At 41.9% G+C, this 20,709-nt stretch overlaps 1 protein-coding gene across 1 annotated transcript in view; it reads right to left on the reverse strand.

Moving 5' to 3' along the window:
• The window catches only part of STARD13 (StAR related lipid transfer domain containing 13), a 162,881-nt gene continuing 142,172 nt past the window's right edge, over positions 1 to 20,709 (reverse strand). The window contains exons 10-14 of the mRNA XM_084843010.1: positions 19,018 to 19,132; positions 14,017 to 14,238; positions 12,214 to 12,431; positions 8,998 to 9,174; positions 1 to 3,281 (exon numbers count right to left, since the gene is read on the reverse strand). Of these exons, the coding sequence (XP_084699136.1) occupies positions 3,164 to 3,281; positions 8,998 to 9,174; positions 12,214 to 12,431; positions 14,017 to 14,238; positions 19,018 to 19,132 (850 nt within the window). The 3' untranslated portion in view covers positions 1 to 3,163. The remainder of the gene's footprint in view (positions 3,282 to 8,997; positions 9,175 to 12,213; positions 12,432 to 14,016; positions 14,239 to 19,017; positions 19,133 to 20,709) is intronic.

Here is a 20,709-nt window from a genome sequence, read left to right on the forward strand (position 1 = left end):
ATAGAAGCCAGGATGAATCTGACTTTAATCTGTAGGAAAACAACAGTATGTTTTAAACTAAATTAGGAAAAACCTTACATTTTTGTTCTATGTGAGCTTGATTTTTTTATTATTAAGAAACCCCGTTCTCCATAAATTATTTCAAAAATAATTATTCATTTTAAAGCATTTTCCCATTTACGAAAATAAGTAGTCCCTGAATATGTGCTATCCAACGGAGCCTTAGGTTACTGCTCCAGAATACCAGCAGCCGACCCTGTTCTCATTAATGAGGAACAAACTGACATCCTGAAAAAGTCTTACTTAGAACTTCAGTCCCATTTAAATGGGGTTTACTTCCAAGTCAAGCATTCAAGATCAAATCATAAGGTCATCCTAGACAGGATAAAAAAACGCTCAACGTTGTTACTACTACGTCCCAGAGATTACTTAGTCCTTTTCAATTTATGATGCACATTATAAAAACTTAAAAAAAAAAAGGTTTAGTGTTAAAAAGCTTATTAAGGTGGCAATCCTATACACTTACCTTGGAGTAAGACCCATTGAATTCAGTGGAGCTTATGTCTGAGTGGACATACATGGGATTGTACTGTAAGAGATCTAGCCCCTATGATGTGGATATTCTGTGGGTAGAAACACAGCTCAACATAATCTTTGATACAAAAGGGCTTGTGTTTATATAGGCAGGATTTCTAAATTAAATACTTTAAGACGATTATTAACAACTAAGAGGTTGTTTGAAGGCGCCTAATATTTCTAGGAGCAATCTTCGATTGGCAACTACTGTGTAATATTTTCTTTAGACCAGTAGTCCAGTTCATACCACCATTTCTAGTGATGTACTGGCATTGCTATTGGTATACCCCCAGCTCAGAGGAAGTTAGTTGTGGTCAAGCCTCATGAAAATCAATGGAGCAACCTAGACCTGAAAAGTGATGGGCAGCCCCTCTGCGCTTGATTGACAAGGGCTTGGCTAACTGAGCTATTTTCCCAAGGAGTTGGAAAATGGCATATTTATTCCCATGCCCAGTTTATGCTCCATCACATCCCCCCATCATTGGGGGCATGATGGAGTTGGTACCTCTCCCACCACTGAACCAAATTTCCTTACCTAATTATCGCTGCTAGGAAGGAAAGAAGATCTCTTTCTTTCCCTTACATACTTGTGGCTACTGCTGCTGCTCTTGTAGCAGCAAGGAGGGAGGTCTCTCCCTACTTTCATGCTCTTGCAATACTGCTACAGGAGCATCTTCAATGCTAGGGCCTCCCAAAACTATACTTCCAAGGGCCCCTAGCACCTGAAAAGCTGCCACTGCAAGGTGCCAGGGAGGGTGGAAGAGACCTCTCTTCCCTGCTTCTGCTGCCATTTCAACACCTGCAGCCAAGTAAGTGTGTGGCGTGGAAGGTAGGTAAGAGTTCTTCTCTAGTTTGGGTTGTAATCCAAAGCTAGACAAGAACTATGGGGTCATAATGCTTGCCATGGACAGAAGGACAGCATAAAGAGTTGCCAAGATTTGTACTGCGAACCAGGACATTACAACCTTTATTATTTATGTACGTTATTATATTATTATGTATGTCCTATAACGAAATGTTTTCTGGGCAGCTCATTTCTGTAATAGCTTTAGTCATGACTAACTCATTAATTTCAATGAAATGTAACCATGAGTAATTTCCTCTGAATTAGGACCTGAATCTTCACATGTTGGGAGGGGCATCAAATCTTAGGACAGGATCTCAAACCACAAGCTTTAAATTACTTATTGTTTGCTCTAGAATAGCCCTATGGATGTCAAGGGGACTGTTCTAGCATGAATGGTTTGAATGGCCATCCTTATGTTCAAATCCTAAGCAACAGTTACTGGTTTTTGGAAACAACTTCTATGTAATGTTACGTTGTGTGATAGCACGTAGGTGAAACAGTTGGTTCACCACATTCTAAGCTTTTATTTGTTAACATGGCAAATTTTAGAATTAGCCCATTAGACCAACAAATATCATGAATATTGCAAATAGTGAGCTTTCAGCTGATCTAATGACTTTGCTATTCCATTATTTAAGGCAACTGGTATGTTTTCTGGGCTGCAACTAGGGTGCTAGAAAAAATCTGCACCCAAATTCAAATGAGTTCAGATTTCTATGAATCAAAAACGGATCAGCTTTTTCTGAGCCACGTAGACTTGCAGACTGTTTTTTAGCTGGGGGGGGGGGGGAGGGAGGGATTTGCACAAATTCGCATTAGCACTAATACGCATTAACGCAAATCTGCACTTGCACTAATGCGCACTTGTGTAAGTGGAATGAATTCTCATACATCCCTAAAAAAATCCAATTCAGTTAATGAGCAGACCACGGAACAAAAGATTCATAATCTGCAAAACACAGATAGAATGGATTTAACAAAATCCATACATCCCTAGCTGCAACTGTAGTTTCTGACTTTCTAGAGGCCACTGTAAATTATTGTTTACCAAATTATAATGCCCCGGGATAACAGGCTGTCTAGCTAGACCAATATTCCATTGTTCCTTACTTTTGACTGTACGATTCTCTTTCCTCTTAACAGCCTCTTCTCAACCCTCCTACATCCATCTTCATGCATCCCCTTATAAACTGTGCAAACATGGGAACAGCGTTACATACTCCACTTGTTGCTAGTTATCACACTGATGATGTCATAGTTTTGCAATAATAGCAAATGCTGTTAACAAAAGCTGGGAGATACTATGATCTAACAGAGTGAAAATAATTATAATCAGATGCAGAGAATTTCTTCTAGAAAGCACTAGCTTATATACAAAACTTAATATTATATATATACACACACACATATATATATATAGATAGATATTATACATAGCAAAGTATATACAATATTTACATTTCTTATTTACACTGTAAAATAAGCTTCTCAGAAGCTTTTAAATATTAGAATTTTGCCATACGCAAGCAAAGGCTTCCTTTAAAACCTGAATAAATTCTTTGAAAAATGTTCTTCAGTGAAGGAAATCGATAGATGTGGGATGTGAGGATTAGTGACTGACATTTCCAGACAATGGCAGAGCCTTCCAGACAATCCTTGCTCAGCTATTGCATAAAGGTAGGCTGAATCCAGTGGCTCTAGTGCATACATGGAACTCCATACATGCAGGGTCTCCAACACTCAGATTTTTGTTTCTGGTCCCTCCGCAATTAGAGGTTGAAATGAATTTCTGATATTAGCAACTTCAGCTGCACACAGATGTCCAAAGCCTTTATTGTACCATTCTAATGAATGACCTCTGCAGGGAAGTAAAGAGGAAAGGTTATTGTAAAAAGCATTCCTCCTCCCAAACTCATCGAAACGGTAGGTCATAAATGCTAACAAAACAGAAATGGAAATCTCCTGCACCCTTCTGAGGGCATTAGAGTAAATACACAGAACCTACAGGCACTGACATACCTATGGTAATTATGAGAAACCATGGTCTGAAAATAAAATGGGTTGGATCCAGATTTATGCTGGATCGACTGTGCTGATGGAAATGGGCTTCGTCACACCATCTTTCCTCCAGCCATCTAAAAATGCTATCCAGACAGTCAGGAGGCCCTGGTGAATGGGGTGAGCTGTGCTGTGGGAAGATGGGGAGGGTCCCCCAAAATGGGACAGGCAGGGGGACCTTCCACAAGCAGAGCCCTTCCTCTCATGGAAAGCAGATCCTGGATCCATCTCTGAAAAGTGTACATTTTCCCCTGATATATAGTAAGCCAATGGCCCGGTTCATACCCCACGAGGGTGGTTAATAGGCGGCAGTGTCTTGTTAACCACTCCCGCACATGCTGGTTACATGGCAGCTCATTTCCCTAATTACCATTGCTGGGCATGGGTTGTTGTGTCTTCTGAACCTGGCGAGGGTGGCTTGATGGGGTGGCTAACAAACCACCCAGAGCACTTGCCCTGTTGTATGGTTGTGGGGTGGTTTGTTAACCACCCCAACAAGCTACCCTTGCCGGGTTGAATGTCATGTGAAGCTGTGGCAGGAGGCGTGAATCGGCAACCTGGCACCTGTGAGCACTGCCACGGTGGGCTGCAACCCAGATCAATGTGGACCAATATCTAGATGGTTGGGCCTGAATCTAGGAAATCCCGGGTCAAATCCCTCCTCCCAAATGGCAGACATTTCCAGTGTGTGCTTCTGTAAAGTCTGAAGGACATTCACATCTGGAAACAAGTGGCTACTATTTAATACTAATACTAATAGATACTGGGCATCTATTTAATGCAAGATTTCAGGCGCAAAAATGTCCTGAAATGTAGAGAAAAAAATGAGGTCAACCCACAGTGGAAACAGAGAGGCACAGCTTCTTCTGTAACATGTAAAGTGTTTCTCAGACTTTCTGGGTGGCTATCTCTCTGGGTAGCTTTCCCATCTGTAGAATGTGAATGAGAGCAGTGTTATTATGTGGATGAACAAGAAAAACAAACTTGTGGTACTCATAGAGGTTATAGTTCTGAGCCTGGTCACAGATGTGTAGCATGTCTTCATCGCTGGCCCAAGACATTGTGCTGCCTCAGGTGAAACAGAAAATGGTGCCTCCTCTGCCCTCAGTTGCCAAGTAAAGGTGTATAGTACCCAAAGCCAGTCAAATTATTTTGGCACCTGATGCAGAAAATCCCATAACAGCCTCTCCCTGGATGTAAAAATAACATTAAAAATAATAAATGGATCCCTTTTCATTACACCCAAAATCAGTTGCCTGAGATAGCACCCTCATTCAGCCTAATGTTAGCTCTTATCTTATTTCAGATGATTTCTGTATGCAGAACTGGGATCAGGAATGAAGCCTAAAACTGCAATATAAAATATTTAAGAATAATAATGCCTGTCAGCTTTAAGATCAGCTCAGTGGGCAAGTGGTACATTATTACCTTACTTTATATTTTTAGAAAATAAACTCCTATATTGAATAACGCAGAATGATGGAGCTTCAAGATAGCTCGTTTGTATGCTGAAACGTAGTTCCATCTGGAAGAGTGCAATTACATACTTATCTCTCAGTGAGTTCTAGAACTATATTTAAATCACAGGAGAAATCTTTCCCCCATCCCAAGAGGTATTCCTTTTATAACCTTCCTGGGATTCAAAATTCAAAGTAGATTCCGTAAGTAAGTAAGTAAGTAAGTAAGTAAGTAAGTAAGTAAATAATACACCAATGACTAAAGTGCTGAATGACAGATTAGATCCTGGTCACATTGGACAAGTTTCATAAAAAGTATAATAGAAAGTATAATAGAATCATAGGGTTGGAAGGGCCCTACAAGACCATCAAGTCCAACCCCCTGCTTAATGCAGGAAGCCTGATTACCAGGTGTTTTCCCATCCAAGTACTAACCAGGGTGACCCTGCTTAGCTTCCAAGATCAGACAAGATCGGGTGCATCCAGCCCTTTGCTTGTTTCGTGTCCTTGTGGCTGTGTGTGCATGAGATGTAAGTACAGAACTATGCAAAGATCCATGTAAAAGAACGGAATAATCAGAAATTGCAGTTAGTTGAAAAGCTTCCAAGCTCCTCCTTGCAGCCGTGCTGGAGGATGGGATGGCGTGGGGGGGTGCACAAGCCCCTAAAATGTGAAGATCAGGACCTAAGGTTTTGTAGTTATTTTTTATTATGTAATTGAAATTGTCAGGCAGCATATCAGAATGAAGTGCCCCATGTATCAAATACGGGATTCGGCCGTAGTGATGTCTATGCAAGCCACACTTTGTATTACTACACTTGTGCTTATCACTTATTTATTTATTTATTTATTTATTTCATTTCATTTGTATACCGCCCAATAGCCGAAGCTCTCTGGGCAGTTCACAAAAATTAAAACCAAAGAGCACACAATAAAACAATACAAAATATATACAACATTAAAACCACAGTAAATAAAACAACCAGAATAAAACCTAGTGCAGGAATTTAAAATACAGATTTAAAACAGCAAAGCTAAAGTCTAAAGAGCTAAAATACTAAAATGCCTGGGAAAATAAAAAGGTCTTCACCTGGCGCCAGAAAGAATACAGTGTAGGTGCCAGGCGAACCTCACTAGGGAGCTCATTCCACAGCCGGGGTGCCACAGCAGAAAAAGCCCTCCTCCTAGTAGCCACCCGCCTCACTTCCTTTGGCAGGGGCTCACGGAGAAGGGCCGCTGACGATGATCTTAAGGTCCAGGCAGGCACATATGGGAGGAGGCAATCCTTCAGGTAACCTGGCCCCAAGCTGTTAAGGGCTTTGAATGTTAATACCAGCACTTTGAATCGGGCCCGGAAATGGACTGGAAGCCAGTGCAGCTGGAAAAGTACTGGCGTAATATGAGCTCGTTGGCCAGTTCCTGTTAACAATCTTGCTGCCCTGTTTTGGACTAGCTGAAGTTTCCGGACCATTTTCAAAGGCAGCCCCACGTATAACGCATTGCAGTAATCCAGACAAGAAGTTATCAGAGCATGGATAACTGTAGCTAGGCTATCTCTGTCCAAATAAGGGCATAGTTGGTATACCAGCCTAAGCTGATAAAAAGTGCTCCGTGCCACTGAGTTCACCTGTGTCTCAAGTGACAGTTCTGGATCCAAGAGCACCCCCAAACTACGAACCTGATCCTTTAGGGGGAGTGCAACCCCCTCCAGAACAGGTTGAATATCACCTAGCTGGGCAGATGAACCACCCACTAACAGTACCTCCACTTTGTTTGAATTGAGTTTCAGTTTATTGGCCCTCATCCAGTCCATTACTGTGCCCAGGCCCTGATTCAGAACAGCCACTGCCTCCCCTGGGTTTGATGAGAAAGAGAGGTAGAGCTGGGTGTTATCCGCATATTAATGCGGCTCAGCCCACACCTCCGGATAACCTCCCCCAGCGGTTTCATGTAGATGTTAAACAGCATGGGGGATAAAATAGAGCCCTGTGGAACCCCATGGCATAATTGCCATTGCACAGAGCAATAATCCCCCAGCACCACCTTCTGGAGTCAGCCATCCAAGTAGGAGCGGAACCACTGCAGTGCAGTGCCTCCAACTCCCAACCCAGACAACCTATCCAGAAGGATACCATGGTTGATGGTATCGAATGCCGCTGAGAGGGCCAGAAGAATCATGAGGGTTGCACTCCCCCTGTCCCTCTCCCGGCAGAGGTCATCCCACAGGGCGACCAAGGCAGTTTCCGTTCCAAAACCAGGCCTGAAGCCTGATTGAAATGGATCTAGATAATCTGTTTCATTCAAGAGTGCCTGGAGCTGTCCTGCAACCACCTGCTCAAGCACCTTGCCCAGGAAGGGGACGTTGGCCACTGGCCTATAATTGTTAACATCCTCCAGGTCCAGGCTAGGCTTTTTCAGGAGTGGTCTGATTACTGCCTCTTTTAAAGCAGCCGGCACCACTCCCGCTCTCAAGGAGGAATTCACAACCTCCTGGACCCAACCGGACATCCCCTCCTTGTTTGATTTAATAAGCCATGAAAGGCAAGGGTCAAGCACACAACTGGTTGATCGGACTTGGCCAAGCACCTTGTCTGCATCCTCAGGCCTCAATAACTGAAACTCATCCAACAGAACTGGACCAGACGGTGCTCTGAATGCCTCTACCAATGGAACTGCATTAATTGTGGTGTCCAATGCATGGCGAATCTGAGCGACTTTATCTTCAAAGTGCCGTGCAAACTCGTCACAGCGTGCAACCGAGGGTTCCACAGTCTCTCTCCCTGGCCCAGAATGTAACAAGCCACAAACCACTCGGAAAAGCTCTGCTGGACTTTTTTCCACTTGGTGGAAAAGAACTGTCTGTTTGCCACCCTCACCACCACAGAGTAGACTCGATAGTGAGCTCTTACCTGTGTTCAGTCAGACTCAGCATGAACATATCACTAAGATGTTCAATTCAGCTCAAATCCCTGCTCCAGACAGAGTAAGGAGAGCTTTGGGAAATGGACACTTCTGGAGCTTTCCTGAGTCCAAGTACATTTTGTAAGTTACAAAATGGTAGCCACCATGTTCAATTACAGGAATTGGGGGTGGGGGACTTGTAAAATGGTTTTAAAAGTTATGAAATATTTTCATGTAAGTAATATTTTCCTCTTTACACATTTTCTCATGTGGAATCCTTATGTGGCTTTCCACACCAGTTGATCTCCTGTACCATACCTATTCAGAAAACTGAACTGCAATTGACAATAATTTGAGAGATGTATACAACCAAGAGAATCAGTCCAGGAATAATCTAATAGCTATGAAAAATTATGCTGGATTTGAGGCTAATCAGGTATGTAAAACTGTTCTTTTACTTAGGCTGCCACCCGATGCACAGTTACCTAGGAGTAAGTTCCATTGCACTCAATGGAATATATTACTGAATATGCAAGCGTAAGATTAGTTTGCATATCTTTTTGAATCATTTTTTATATTAACCAAAAGGCAGAGTTCCTTCTCCAAACAGAAGCAATTACACTCTCTTGGCTACACTTGCCAAGCAACACTCAGAAAGGTTAGTTCTGTGCAGGAACCGGTTAATTTGGTCCTGTTTAACTTCAGAACCTACACCAACTGGGTTGTAAACACTTTGGTGGGTAACCAAGGTAAGTCCAAACAGGCAAGCATCACCACAGACTGAAAAGTAAATTGAAATCTATTTAATGCTTTATTTAAGAAAATTACAAAATTAAAGAAAGTAGCATGGTGGTTATATAAGTGTTAGAAACTTCCTCTGTGATTACAGGGAAAGAGAATGTAACAAAAATATGAGATTAACCAAAAGAATTGCAGAACAAAGTTGGCACTACAAATGGAGCTAGCAAGGTAACAACTTGAGCTTCTAACATTGTTATGACTCCTCCTTCTTATCCTCCTGCTTACTACTTGTGGTTTAAAGCTCGCAACTGTAGTTACCCACTGGGTGTTTAGAACCCATTTGGTGTAGGTTCTGAAATTAAACAGGACCGAATTAACAGAACCTGCCAATCACCATTTTGGCCCCTGCGTACTTACTTGAGGTCAACCCTGCAGATCTGTGTCAGGCGAGATTTCCCAGAGCCACAAGGCTCTATTAAATACTGGGAGTCCATAACTACTGCTCGCACACCTCCCATCGGAGGAGCTTCTTCATGTTCTACAGAGACAGCCACTAATATGCACATTCCCTTAGGCAAGTCCATTCTCCATGTTCTGTTAAAATGGGTTTAAAACAAAAAGGAAATGTTAGTCGGAGGGGAGGAACTATAATAAAAGGAAGGCATCTAGCCTTGTAGCTCTCTCTTCTTTCAGGCTTTTGCTTGTCCCTAGTTCAGTATAAGTCCCTAAACCTGGACTCTGCCATTGATTGATAGATATTTTTTAAAACGTCTGCCATGATGTTGTGGGAAGAATTAAGAGCTGCAGTTTTATCCAAGGAGGCAGCCCTCGGCAGGGGGTGGGAGAATTAGGCTGAGGTAAATGGCAGACAATAAAGGGATTAATTGTAACCCAAGAAGACAAGAACCATATTAAGAATTTATCAAGTAAATGTGAGTATCTGTTTTAGAACAAGTGCATTATACTGAGGATCAAGTCCAATCATACAGGTATTTATTAGAACAAGAGAGATTGCTCAGGTTTTCTTCTTAAACTAGCTCTCAAGTGAGCCAGATCTCTCAGTCCTGACAGATCTAGGTCTGACTTGGGGAACAGATTTGGGGAATGAGACTTAGTGGAGTCAAGAGATGGAGCTTTGCAGAACAAGGAAAGCAAAGATGGCTTGAAATCTTGGGGTAGTTCCAGCATTTCCTCTATTTTGTTTGTTTCTTTTTACTAATTATAGATTGCCCTATAACAGAAGTTCTCTGGGCAGCTTACAAGATAAAAACAAGAATGATAAATGCAATTAGAATAAAATGCAGCAAACACAAGTACAGTGCCAAAATGACCACTTTAAAAACAGAGAGTAGAGCAACCCTACTCCACAGCATTAATTACACAAAGCAGAGAAATACAAATTCGCAGAGCCAAAACAATAGTAAAATGCCACATAAATTAAAAGGCCTGGGAAAATAAAAACAAAAGTCTTTGCCTGGTGCTGGGAAATACTAAAGTAGGCACCAGCTGGACTTCTTTGGGAGGGCATTTCACATCCAGGGGGCCACTGCTGAAAAGTCCCTTTCACGCGTGGTCACCCACTGTACTTCATTTGATGGGGCAGTCGGGAAAGGTTTTGTAGGCAATTAGTTAATTTTCAACAGAGTAAGATTCCTCCACCTGTAAGCACTGCTTACGCAGTGCTGATGAGAGGGGACATACAGTTTTCAGTGGCAGCTCTGTGTCTTTGTAAAATCTATTGCTACTCTCTGACTTACTTGGAGAATGGTTTTGTGAAACCAGGCAATGAACCCTTTTTAAAGATTATTGTTTTTCAGTTATTCATTCGTTCTTTCGTTCATTCGTTCGTTCCCTAATTTCTGTCCAATCCATAGCTTCAAAGCCCTGTAGATGGACTTGATTGTGTGAATGGATGGACATGAATGTCCACACGTGTATACATGTAGCTCTTTAAAGAGAGTTCAGAATGTGCAAAGGTTGATCTTTGGAGTGGAACTCCCTAGACTAGAAGCTGATTGCAATTGGAACTCCATTGGACAATGCCTGAGGAAATAGCTTTTCAGGACTTTTCATCCTGAAGTCAGGGCATATATGAAATTATTGACACTGGATCAGAGCTTGTGCGATGGTAAATCTGAAATCAATGTTGTTGATCCAAATAAGTACTTGTCAGTAGACAGCCTAACTCTTGCATATCTTTTACTTGGGATGTCTCCTTCAACAGCAGTTATGGCAACATTATGAAGAGCTTCTCCAACACAGGTCTGAAGAATCTAGTCTTCTCCATTTGCTCTTGATACATGAGAAAGAGTAATGGGATCTTTATATTCTGAGACTGCCCTATACTTCTATGTGTGTATTGATGGTGGTGGGGAAGTATGTGTTTAGATATGATACCCTGGGCCAATTACTTCCCTTAAAAATGTAAAATGTGATTACATTTTTGTCTGTTGTCCTTTTATATGATATAAGGAAAATATTTAAATACATATCTTTCATTAACAATTCATTTTGAAGGCCTGCATTTTTTTAAAGTACGGCAACATTCTTTTTTCTACATGTATTACAACATTTTACCCCCCAAAGCCTTAAGAAACGTGTTTTAAAAACAAATTGTTCTCAGAGTCTAAGCAAAGTGATTTGTATCTGTATCTATCTACACCTTATATATACTACATAAGATATATCCAGTCTTTCACTAGAAAGTTATTTATTTATTTAGAATATTTTTGGATCTCCACTCTGCTCAATGAGAACTCAAGGAAATGTACAATAAAAACAAATGCAAATAATAAAATATATTAAAATGCAAAAACTTAAAAGATTTTAAAACTATGGATTAATAATAAAAACAGAGAATGGCATTAACTATAAGAAGCTCAGTGGAACAATCTTGTCTTCACCAGCTGTCCAAAGGGCACTAAAGAGGAGGTTAGTGTAACCTTCGTGGGGAGTTCCAGAACTGACTGGGGGGCTGCTATACAAAAGGCCCTGTTACAAGTATCCAGCTTTCTAGGCAGTGGGACACACAACAGGGCCTGAGATAATGAACTCAAATTCTGGGCAGATTCATAAAAGGAGGAAAGGCGGTCTTTCAGAAACCTGGCCCCCAGCCATTTAGGGTTTTGGCTGTTTTATTCTAGCTGTCCTCCAAGCATATCCATGATATACAAAGGATTATAAACAGTGAGTTTCTTTAGTGATCTCGTTGTATAGTTATGTGTGTTCTTCTTCTTCTTTGCCTGTATTTTTAACTTAATTTCAAAATAAAATAAATTCCATGAAACAAAAGCCATTCTCCAGAGAGAGGGCAAAGCCAGAACAATTGGATGAGCTGCATTTATGCTATTCTGACAACATATGCAGCTGCATAAATTACACAACAGGACTTGTTGGACACCTGGCTTGAGAAAGTGCCCAGTATTTATTGTTTTATGGGAGCATTTTGTAAACAGCACTCAGATTACAGGATGTGTAGTTGTGGTTTTTAATTTGGAACAATCATTCAGGAAAACTATTGACTGAAGAATGAAGCCCATAGGAAGATGACATCGGATATATGAATTACAAATGCAGAGACGTTAAATATGGCTAGGCAATAAGGTAGTTGCTTGTACCACTAAATCAACTTACCTGAGGACTAAAAAGTCTCTAGAAGGATGGGGAGCCATACTATTCAAAACATATTGATAGATCTCAGTCTGCTTATCTAAGGTTTCAATGACTTTCCATTGCAAGAAATCCTCATCCCAAAGATGGCGTTCTCTTAGCACGCGATTCAGTACAACAGATGGAGGAGCCTCAACTTCCACAGATGCCTTCCATAGCCTTAAAGGATTTCCATCTCCAACCTTAATTTGGCCGGCGGAGTGGGGGAGGAGAGAGAAGGGAATGCGGTGGTAAGCTTATAGATAAGATATAGGTAAGAATACAAAGAAGCCTTTCTCTGTGGCCCCAGGACTGTGTGCTGCAGTTTTCCCCTCCATCTGCAACACCCCAGGTTATGTTGGATGCCACCTGGAAGGTCCCTCAATCTTAAACAAACACATTTTGGGGTGCCAGGAGGACTGAGGGGGAAAGAAGGCCACTCAAATCCTGATGTATGTTGGTTATGTAAATCCATTTCAAAGGCAATTAGGTACTGGAACCTCTCTATGATGTCTGAAAAAATGAGGCCTGAAGTGCTGGCTGGCTCTAATTTAAAAGGAAGTCTTTAATGCAGGGGTCCCCAATGTAGAGCCTATGGGCACCTCTAATGGCACTCACAAATGGGTCCCCAACATGGTGCCTGTGGCTGCAAAATGTTTTAAATTTTTTTTAATCCTGTTTTTTTAAATATACGTACATGGATTTGTATATATCCATAGCAATGAATCCATATGAAATGCTAGCTGCTTTCTAGCAATTATACATAGGCTTCCACAAAAGCTGACCAAATGTCCAAATGTAGCCATCTGAAGGTGGCATCTATATGTCACCTGTTCAAATACTGAAAGCGTTGTAAGGTCCTCAATCCATTGCATTATAGGATGTGAAAGTTTATCCTTCCAACATAGTAATATCAGTCTTTTAGCAGTCAAAAGGGTGCAGAAAATCCATTTACGATGACCATTTGTTAATTTCCATGAAGCAGGTAAATAATTTAAAAGAGTGTGTACATCAGTGAATAGTAAAGACTATTCCAGAACAAGATTTATCTGTGTAATAACCTCCTCCCCAAAAGAAGCAACTACTGGACACTGCCAAAACACATGTTTAAAAGAAGCATTTGCTTGCTATATTGCACTGCCAGCAATGAGCTGAATTAGACAAACTCTTATTAAAGAGACGTTGTGGTGTCCAATAGACACGAAAAGAACATTTTTGCTGAATAAAACACAGCCTAAGATCCATAGACATGACAGGTAGATGCCAAAGTGGTGATACACTGATAAGGCATTTTGTTGTGGTGCCACAGCAGTTTCTCAAATTCCCAAATTTGAATTTGGGTCCAAAAAGGTTGGGGACCCCTGCTTAAATGGGCATGATTTGTATATATTTTGCCAATTTTTCTTTAGAAGCAAATTTTCCTTTCCTTTTTTATCTGTGGTTATATCTTCCCCTTTTTTTCCTTTTTGGGTGCAAATTATACCTTTAAATAATTATGGGTTGGATTCAAAGTTAATCCTACTAATCCATGAGATAGTATCCAGTATAGTCCTACTTAGAGTAGACCCACTGAAATCAATGGAACATAGGTTAGTCTACTCTAAGTATGACTAAATCTGGATCCACCTCTATAAACACACTAATTTCAGAAAATACCAGTGTCTGTGTGGCCCTTAGGTTCATGACCAATATTTCTCAGTGAAAGATGGAGCTTAAGACTGGGGTCCCCACATGATATTCCAATTATCATGCAGATGTGGATAGATGATTTTTGGTTGTTGAAATTACCTTTTTGAAGCAAAGTTCTGTATTTTCTGTGCTGGAACAAGTGACCCATCCTTTGAATTTCTCCTTAGCTTCTTTACAGAGGTTCTGCATAAGATTTTCAAGATAAGTCTGGTAATTCCCACCTTCTTCATCCATTTGCTTGCCCAGTTCCTCCAGAGTAGGAGAACGCACTTCAGCTTCAACATAGGAATTCCGAGACTGCGTTACCATCTCATGCGGGATCTGCTCCAAAGTATGAGAAGATGGGGAAAAGAAGCAGATTATAAAGAACTAATTTGGAATCTGTTCTTTAGAAAAAGCAAAATTATTTGATGGAAATTCTATATGGGAATAAATACCAAGAGAAAATAAATATGTGATCTGCCTGGTAATAATGATAATAATATCTCTACCTGTTAAAATGAAATATTGAATGTATTGAAAGTCCTCCTAGTGGAGCTAATTCAACCTTATGGCATGTATCCAAACTAGGCTTCAGTTTACAGACGGGAATGAAATCCAGTGGAGGATCCTTCCAGTGGAAGGAGGGAGGAATTTTTGCCAATTCCCCTTTTCCTTAGGGCCCCCCACCCACATTGTTCCAGAGGGTGCCCTAACCCTCTGGAGCAGATTTTCATGGGGTACAAGGGGCTGTGAGGAGAAAGAGAATTGGTGAAATTCGCCTCCTGTCTTCTGTGGGTGGGAGTGTCGCCTAAGCAGAGATCGAGGGCTTCTCTATATTAATGGAAAATCCTGCTGCCTTACCGGGGCTTTCTGCTCCCAGATTCCTTGCTGGATTATGATCAGCTCCATTACACTGGCAGACACAGGCGACCATGTGGTTTGAATTGAAACCTTCCATTTCAGCACTTTTCCTATGTTTCCCTTCAGACAGTGCCATCTAGTGTCTGAAATATAGCACTACGGCGGCAATACAAGCTACCAATTCTGTGCATTTTTAAAAAAGACCTGATTTAGTCCAGTGTTTTTTACAGTGGGATAAAACTGAAAAGGCATGGGAGGGGTCCTGGATGTCAATGACATCGTGTAATGGACCTGAAAACCTCAGTGAGTGGCCAGTCATGAGTGTGCAACAAATTGCTGGTGTAGAGAAGCCCCCAGTCAGGGGGTTGGGTCCAGACTTTGTCATACTTAAGAGTAGAGCCACTGAAAAAATGGGGCTCATGTTAGTCACTCTAAGTATGGAAGCATCTGGTTCCAACCCAGGGGATGCTCCTGCCATCAGGAGCAAATTCAGGATCCTGGAAAACATCTGGCCAACTCTGGACTTCCCTTTTAGCTGAAAGAATTCTATCTAGATTTTGATTTCATTCTATACCTAACTGAATTGTGCACCATGACATTTCTCTCAAATATCTCTCATCCTGAAGGATATCCCATTTGACCCTGAACCGTCTTTCAATCCCTCAATCACTCTAATTCTCACTGGTGTATCTCTAGTACTGCATTTGGCTGTAACTTCGTCAAACTGCGATGCCCAGCAAACCAGTAATGAAGAAAACAACTATTCCACCCCACCCCCCCGACAATCACAGGCAAAAAAATCTGCAGAATCCTTGTTTCCAGCTTTGTTGAGGAAGAATAAGACAGAGCTCACATTTTGGGAGAATAGGAAAGGGACAGCTTCAGCCTGTCAAAGGAGGAAAATGGAAAAAGCCCAAACAGATGTGACACTGAATGTATATAATGTGTCTGATTTTTTCTTTTAAAAAATAGCAGCCATAGGCTGGGGATGCTGAGCAGGACTAGGACTTCAGCATATGAGGCAAGGTATTTAACCTTTAACAGATTTGAATCTTCAAATTTTCGAATCTTCAAAGATCATGCCTGAATTAGAAAAAAAAAAACATCGCGGAGAAGCCACGATTCTTCAAAGATAACGCCTTAATTAAAAAACAAATCCGACGCGGGGGATAGGAGGGGGTAAAACTTAGTCTCATTTGAAGGGATAGAACAACCTCCTGCTCAGTGCAGGAAACCTGATTCCCAGTTGGTCACCCATCCAACTACTGACCGGGGCCGACCCTGCTTAGCTTCTGAGATCAGACAAGCGCACGCGCATCCAGCCCTTTGCTTGTTGCTGGGGAAACATTGAGTGCTGAGGAAGCTATGTGATCAGTAGCCGGAAGATGATATGGGGCCGTCGAGAGCTGTGATTGGACAGGAGGGAAACACAAACACCGCCGTATATGGACAGGCAGGGGAGGGGACTACGACCAGATATGGTAGCGAAGGCAGAAAATCAGAGCATATTAAGGGGAAATACTGGGATATCAAGGTATTGAAAGCGGGAGCATGGAAGAGGGAAATTCCAGTTTGAGGCAGGTACTGCGTAGTATGAAAGACGGGCAGTGAAACCTCGTTGGAAGCAACAAAACCCGTAAGTGTAGATCGGCCCCTTGTATGCCATGGTCCTGATCCTACTCCCTCCCACCCCGGCCTCTATTGTTAGAGGAAAACACAGCCATGTTAAATGCATTCCCATATCTAATTTCGCATTTGTCTTGGCCCTAAGCAACACCACAGAGTATCTAAAGGGATATCTCCCCCTATATGTACCTGCTCAGACCTTTAGGTCATCTTTGGAGGCCCTCTTCCAGTCATCTTCACAGAAAGAAGTTAGGGAGATGGTTGCAAGAGAGAGGCCTTCTTAGTTGTGGTACCCTACTTAAGGAATGCCCTCCCCAAGGAGGATTAGCTGGTGCCTAAACTATTATCTTTTCAGCGCCAGGCAAAGAGCTTTCTTTTCTTCCAGGCATTTTAGAGACTTTGTTTTTAGATTTTATGGTGTTCTTATATATCTTGTGCTGTTTGTTATTTTGAATTGTATTTTATTCTTTTAACCATTTGGAATCTGGTTAAAAGCAGATTACAAACCAGAATCTTGTTAAAAGCAGATTTGTTATGGGGTTGATTAAAAATACAAATAAGGGAGCAATCCTATGGCTGCTAGACAGCTTCTAGGCAGCCACAGGATTTTTTGGTTTCTGGAAACTGAGCTCGGAGCCAGCACTCTGAGCTCAGTTTCCAGAAATCTGACTCTGCACCCCATCCCCTGCCATCTTGTAGGAGGCGCAGTTCGTCCCTGGCTCCACACTCGTAGGGGCAGCACAGAGCAGCAGAAAAGGGGGCATTCTGGAGTGGGGCGGGGACAGCAAAAGTGCTGTTACAATGCTTTCTATGCTTCGCCTGGCCTTCCCCCCCCCCCCGAGGGCCCCTGGTTAGATAGCCAAAATCAGCTGTCCAGTCACAAATGTAGGGCGGGTGGAGCATGGAGGAGAGGATCCCCTCTGCACTCCGCCCACCCTGCACTGAATAGTTGGTCGCCTCCAAGTTCAGAGGCGGCCCAGTATCCCCATTGAATTGTACCCTAAATAACAAATATAGTTACAGGAGGTTTGGAGGCATTATAATTATACTGGAGTGTACAGGAGCAGACTGTCAGCCATCTTTCCACTTAGTATGATCTAAGGATTTTAGCCTTGCTTCTTCCCTTCTCTCGCCCTCTTCAACCCCCACAGTCTGTGTGACTATATTTCAATCATCAACAGATTTAGTTGACAAGATGTGGTCACTTCACTTGGTCCAAAGTACTACTGTATAAAGCAGTCCAAATGCCCCTGTGGAAACAATGAATGTGGAGGACATAAAGTATATGCTGGAGCATCCCTTGATACAGTTACCAGCTTTATGATGGGGATTTTCATAAGTGCAGTGGCGTGAAAATATTATGCAACGATCGTGGAAATTGCTACCAAGAAACTGTGGTTGTATCAAGGGATGGCATGAGTTATGCCTAGGAATGTGTGAACGCACCCCCGCCCGCTGAAGCGCCACCCTCACTCAAACCCTGTGGACCTGTGCTCGAGCCCCCATGAGCTCGGCGAGCCACCCGCACTCACCCTGGGTCCTGTCTGCGAGTGCCCGCCATTTTGCAGAGGTATTTTTATGAAAAAGGAGCTAATTAAAAATGTGCATATTTAAATATGTGCACATTCGGGCTAGGAAAGCTTGATCTATGCAGCATTGCCTCTAATATTGCATAGATCAACCTTTCCCAGCCCGAATGTGCGCATATTTAAATATGCACATTTTTAATTAGCTCTTTTGTAAAAAAAAAACCTTGACAAAATGGCAGTTGCTCGCGGGCTGGTCTGGGTGAGTGCAGGGAGCGCCTGGGAAGGCATGAGCAGGGGCAAGTGAGGCCAGGGGCTCAGTGGGTGTGGTCTGGGGGTGCAGGGGGGGGAGCCCGACGGACTCCTGGACCCAGTTGGGCGTCGGTGCCATCCCTAGTTATGCTCACCATGTGATTGCAAACATTTATGCAACTGAGGGTCAGTGGGGACCATTGATGGGAGGTACTTCAGATCATATGATTTGGACCCTGTCCCATTAATTTTGATGGCACTGACTTCAAAATAGGTGTTCTTTGGATAATTCCTGCATACTGTAAATATGGCTGAGCCAAATTTGGTAGTTTGATGAGGAACCTGTTGTCAAACAGCTAAAGAAATTACACAAAAAGTGAACGTGGTTTTTATCCAACTCCTAGACACTAAGGACAGCGTAGAGGTAGCCTTGAAAACCAACCGTCAGGGCTTTTGCACAGCTAATTCTACTATCCAGGTTTTGACCTAAGAATAGAAAAAACATTGAGAACAAACTCAAAATCACATTGAAAAATGGAGGTGTTTTTAGGCAGTTGTTTTGGCTCTGCTCATGAAAGAGGTCTATCTCCTTTAAGTATAACAGTTCTTATCCTACTAGATTCCTTGGAATATAGTGAGCTATAAGTCTACATGAATACATGAATAAACAACTTTGCAGAAAGGCTGGAAGGAAATGACACACAGAAGCTTCCACTGGCACAACTCAGTAAGTACTCCAAGAACTATTATTCCAAGGCCAAAGTGGGAAAAACAGTATGGGCTAACTACTTCAAAGTATGCTCCCATATGATTATTACCTTCATGAATAATGCTATCTGAATCTTTCACTCACCTCAAAAAGTTTATCACATTCTGTTATCATGTGTGCAAGTCCCTGAGTAGCTGCCAGGTTTTCACTGAGATCTTTCTGATCTGGCTTCCCTGTTGCGTATTTCTTCTGTATTACTCTGCAAATAAATTTGGCATCTCAAGTAAGATAAAAGAACAGAGTCTTCTTCAGATGAAAGTAAAAGCTGTGACATATACCTTTTGGTACCAAACCACAGACAGTCCTTTATACTCTACTTTTATCACATCATAAGAGTTGAGGAAAGACCCTTTTTGTTATTACTGAGGAAAAAGATATCCTTAAATATTCTCAAGGTGTGAAGTAATAAGGACTAAAAGTTAAAGAGTGTGAATGCTGCGTATTATATGTGGCCTTCATAAAAGAGAATGGCTGGTGGAATTCCTTCATGAAATGACTTACATTTCCAGAGAGGCACATCTATATAGTCGTTCTCACTAGAAGCAATGGTTGGAAGCTGCAAGGAAGCAATTTTAAGCTACAAATTAGGAGAACTGTCTTAACAATGAGGGCTGTTTGGCAGTAGAATAAATTGCCTTGGGAGGTGGTGCATTCTCCTTCACAGGAGGCATTTGAGCAGAGGCCACATAGCCATCTGTCAGTGATGCTGTGAACTGCATTGAGTAGGAGGTGGACTAGATGATCTCCAAAGTCCCTTCCAACCAGTGCAGGCTGGTGGCTCCAATTTTGGTGGGGCTATAGTTCCATTCTGGGTTTTACTCAGTACCAGCCAGAACTCTAAAGGAGCTATCTGAATCCTATCCCCAAAATGGGTTCATAGACACATAGAATCAAAGAATAGCAGGCTTGGGAGGGGCCTATAAGATCATCGAGTCCAACCCCCTGCTCAATGCACCTATCAAAGGTTCAGAACCTTTGATAGCTCCTTTAGAGTTCCAGCTGTTTCTGACTGAAACTCGGAACGGAATCACAGCCTCACCAGCCTCCACTGCTTCTAACTCTTATAATTCTAAGGCGAATACTACCTCATTCCTGAAAAAGGTGGCATAGATCAGGGAACCACTGTAGTGGAACCAACAACATTTGAGCGATTGTTTTTTTAATGCTTGTTCGTCATCCTGTGCACAAAAGGGGTGCGCCACTGAATGAGCTCAAATTTGTATTTTAATATTTTAAAGATTTGTATTGTATTTTATATTTTCAGCTGGTTGTATGGCATTTTAGCTGTAATTCACCCAGAGAATATTGGTTATTAGGCATATTATAAATATAATAAATAAATAAATAAATAGGGATAACAATGGTTCCAGATTAAACAAGTTTACCATATGGCATTTCATGTCTGTCTGTCTGTTTGTTTATTTATTACATTAGTATCTCATTCTATTCCCGCAAAGAGTTCAGGGTGCCATTCATGTTTCTGCTCTTATTATCTTCACACCAGCTCTTATTACCCTTTCCAACATGAAATAGGTTAAGCTGAGAGACAGCAACTGGCCTGAGCTCTCCCAGTAAGTTTCACGGCTGAATCTGGATCTGTGTGGTCTACGTCCAGTGCTCTAACCACTATAACACAATGGCTTTGATGCTCAGGCACTACTGACTGATGGAGATCATTCTCTTGAGCCTCTTACAGCTCTTTAAAGAAGGGGCGTTGAACCTCTTTCAGCCCGAGGGTGGAATTCCATTTCAGAGAAACCCTTGAGGCCACATTCC

This window comes from Heloderma suspectum, chromosome 3, assembly GCF_057233095.1.
Source record: "Heloderma suspectum isolate Gila_16-S chromosome 3, 16-S_ref, whole genome shotgun sequence".
In the NCBI taxonomy this organism is placed as follows: domain Eukaryota; kingdom Metazoa; phylum Chordata; class Lepidosauria; order Squamata; family Helodermatidae; genus Heloderma; species Heloderma suspectum.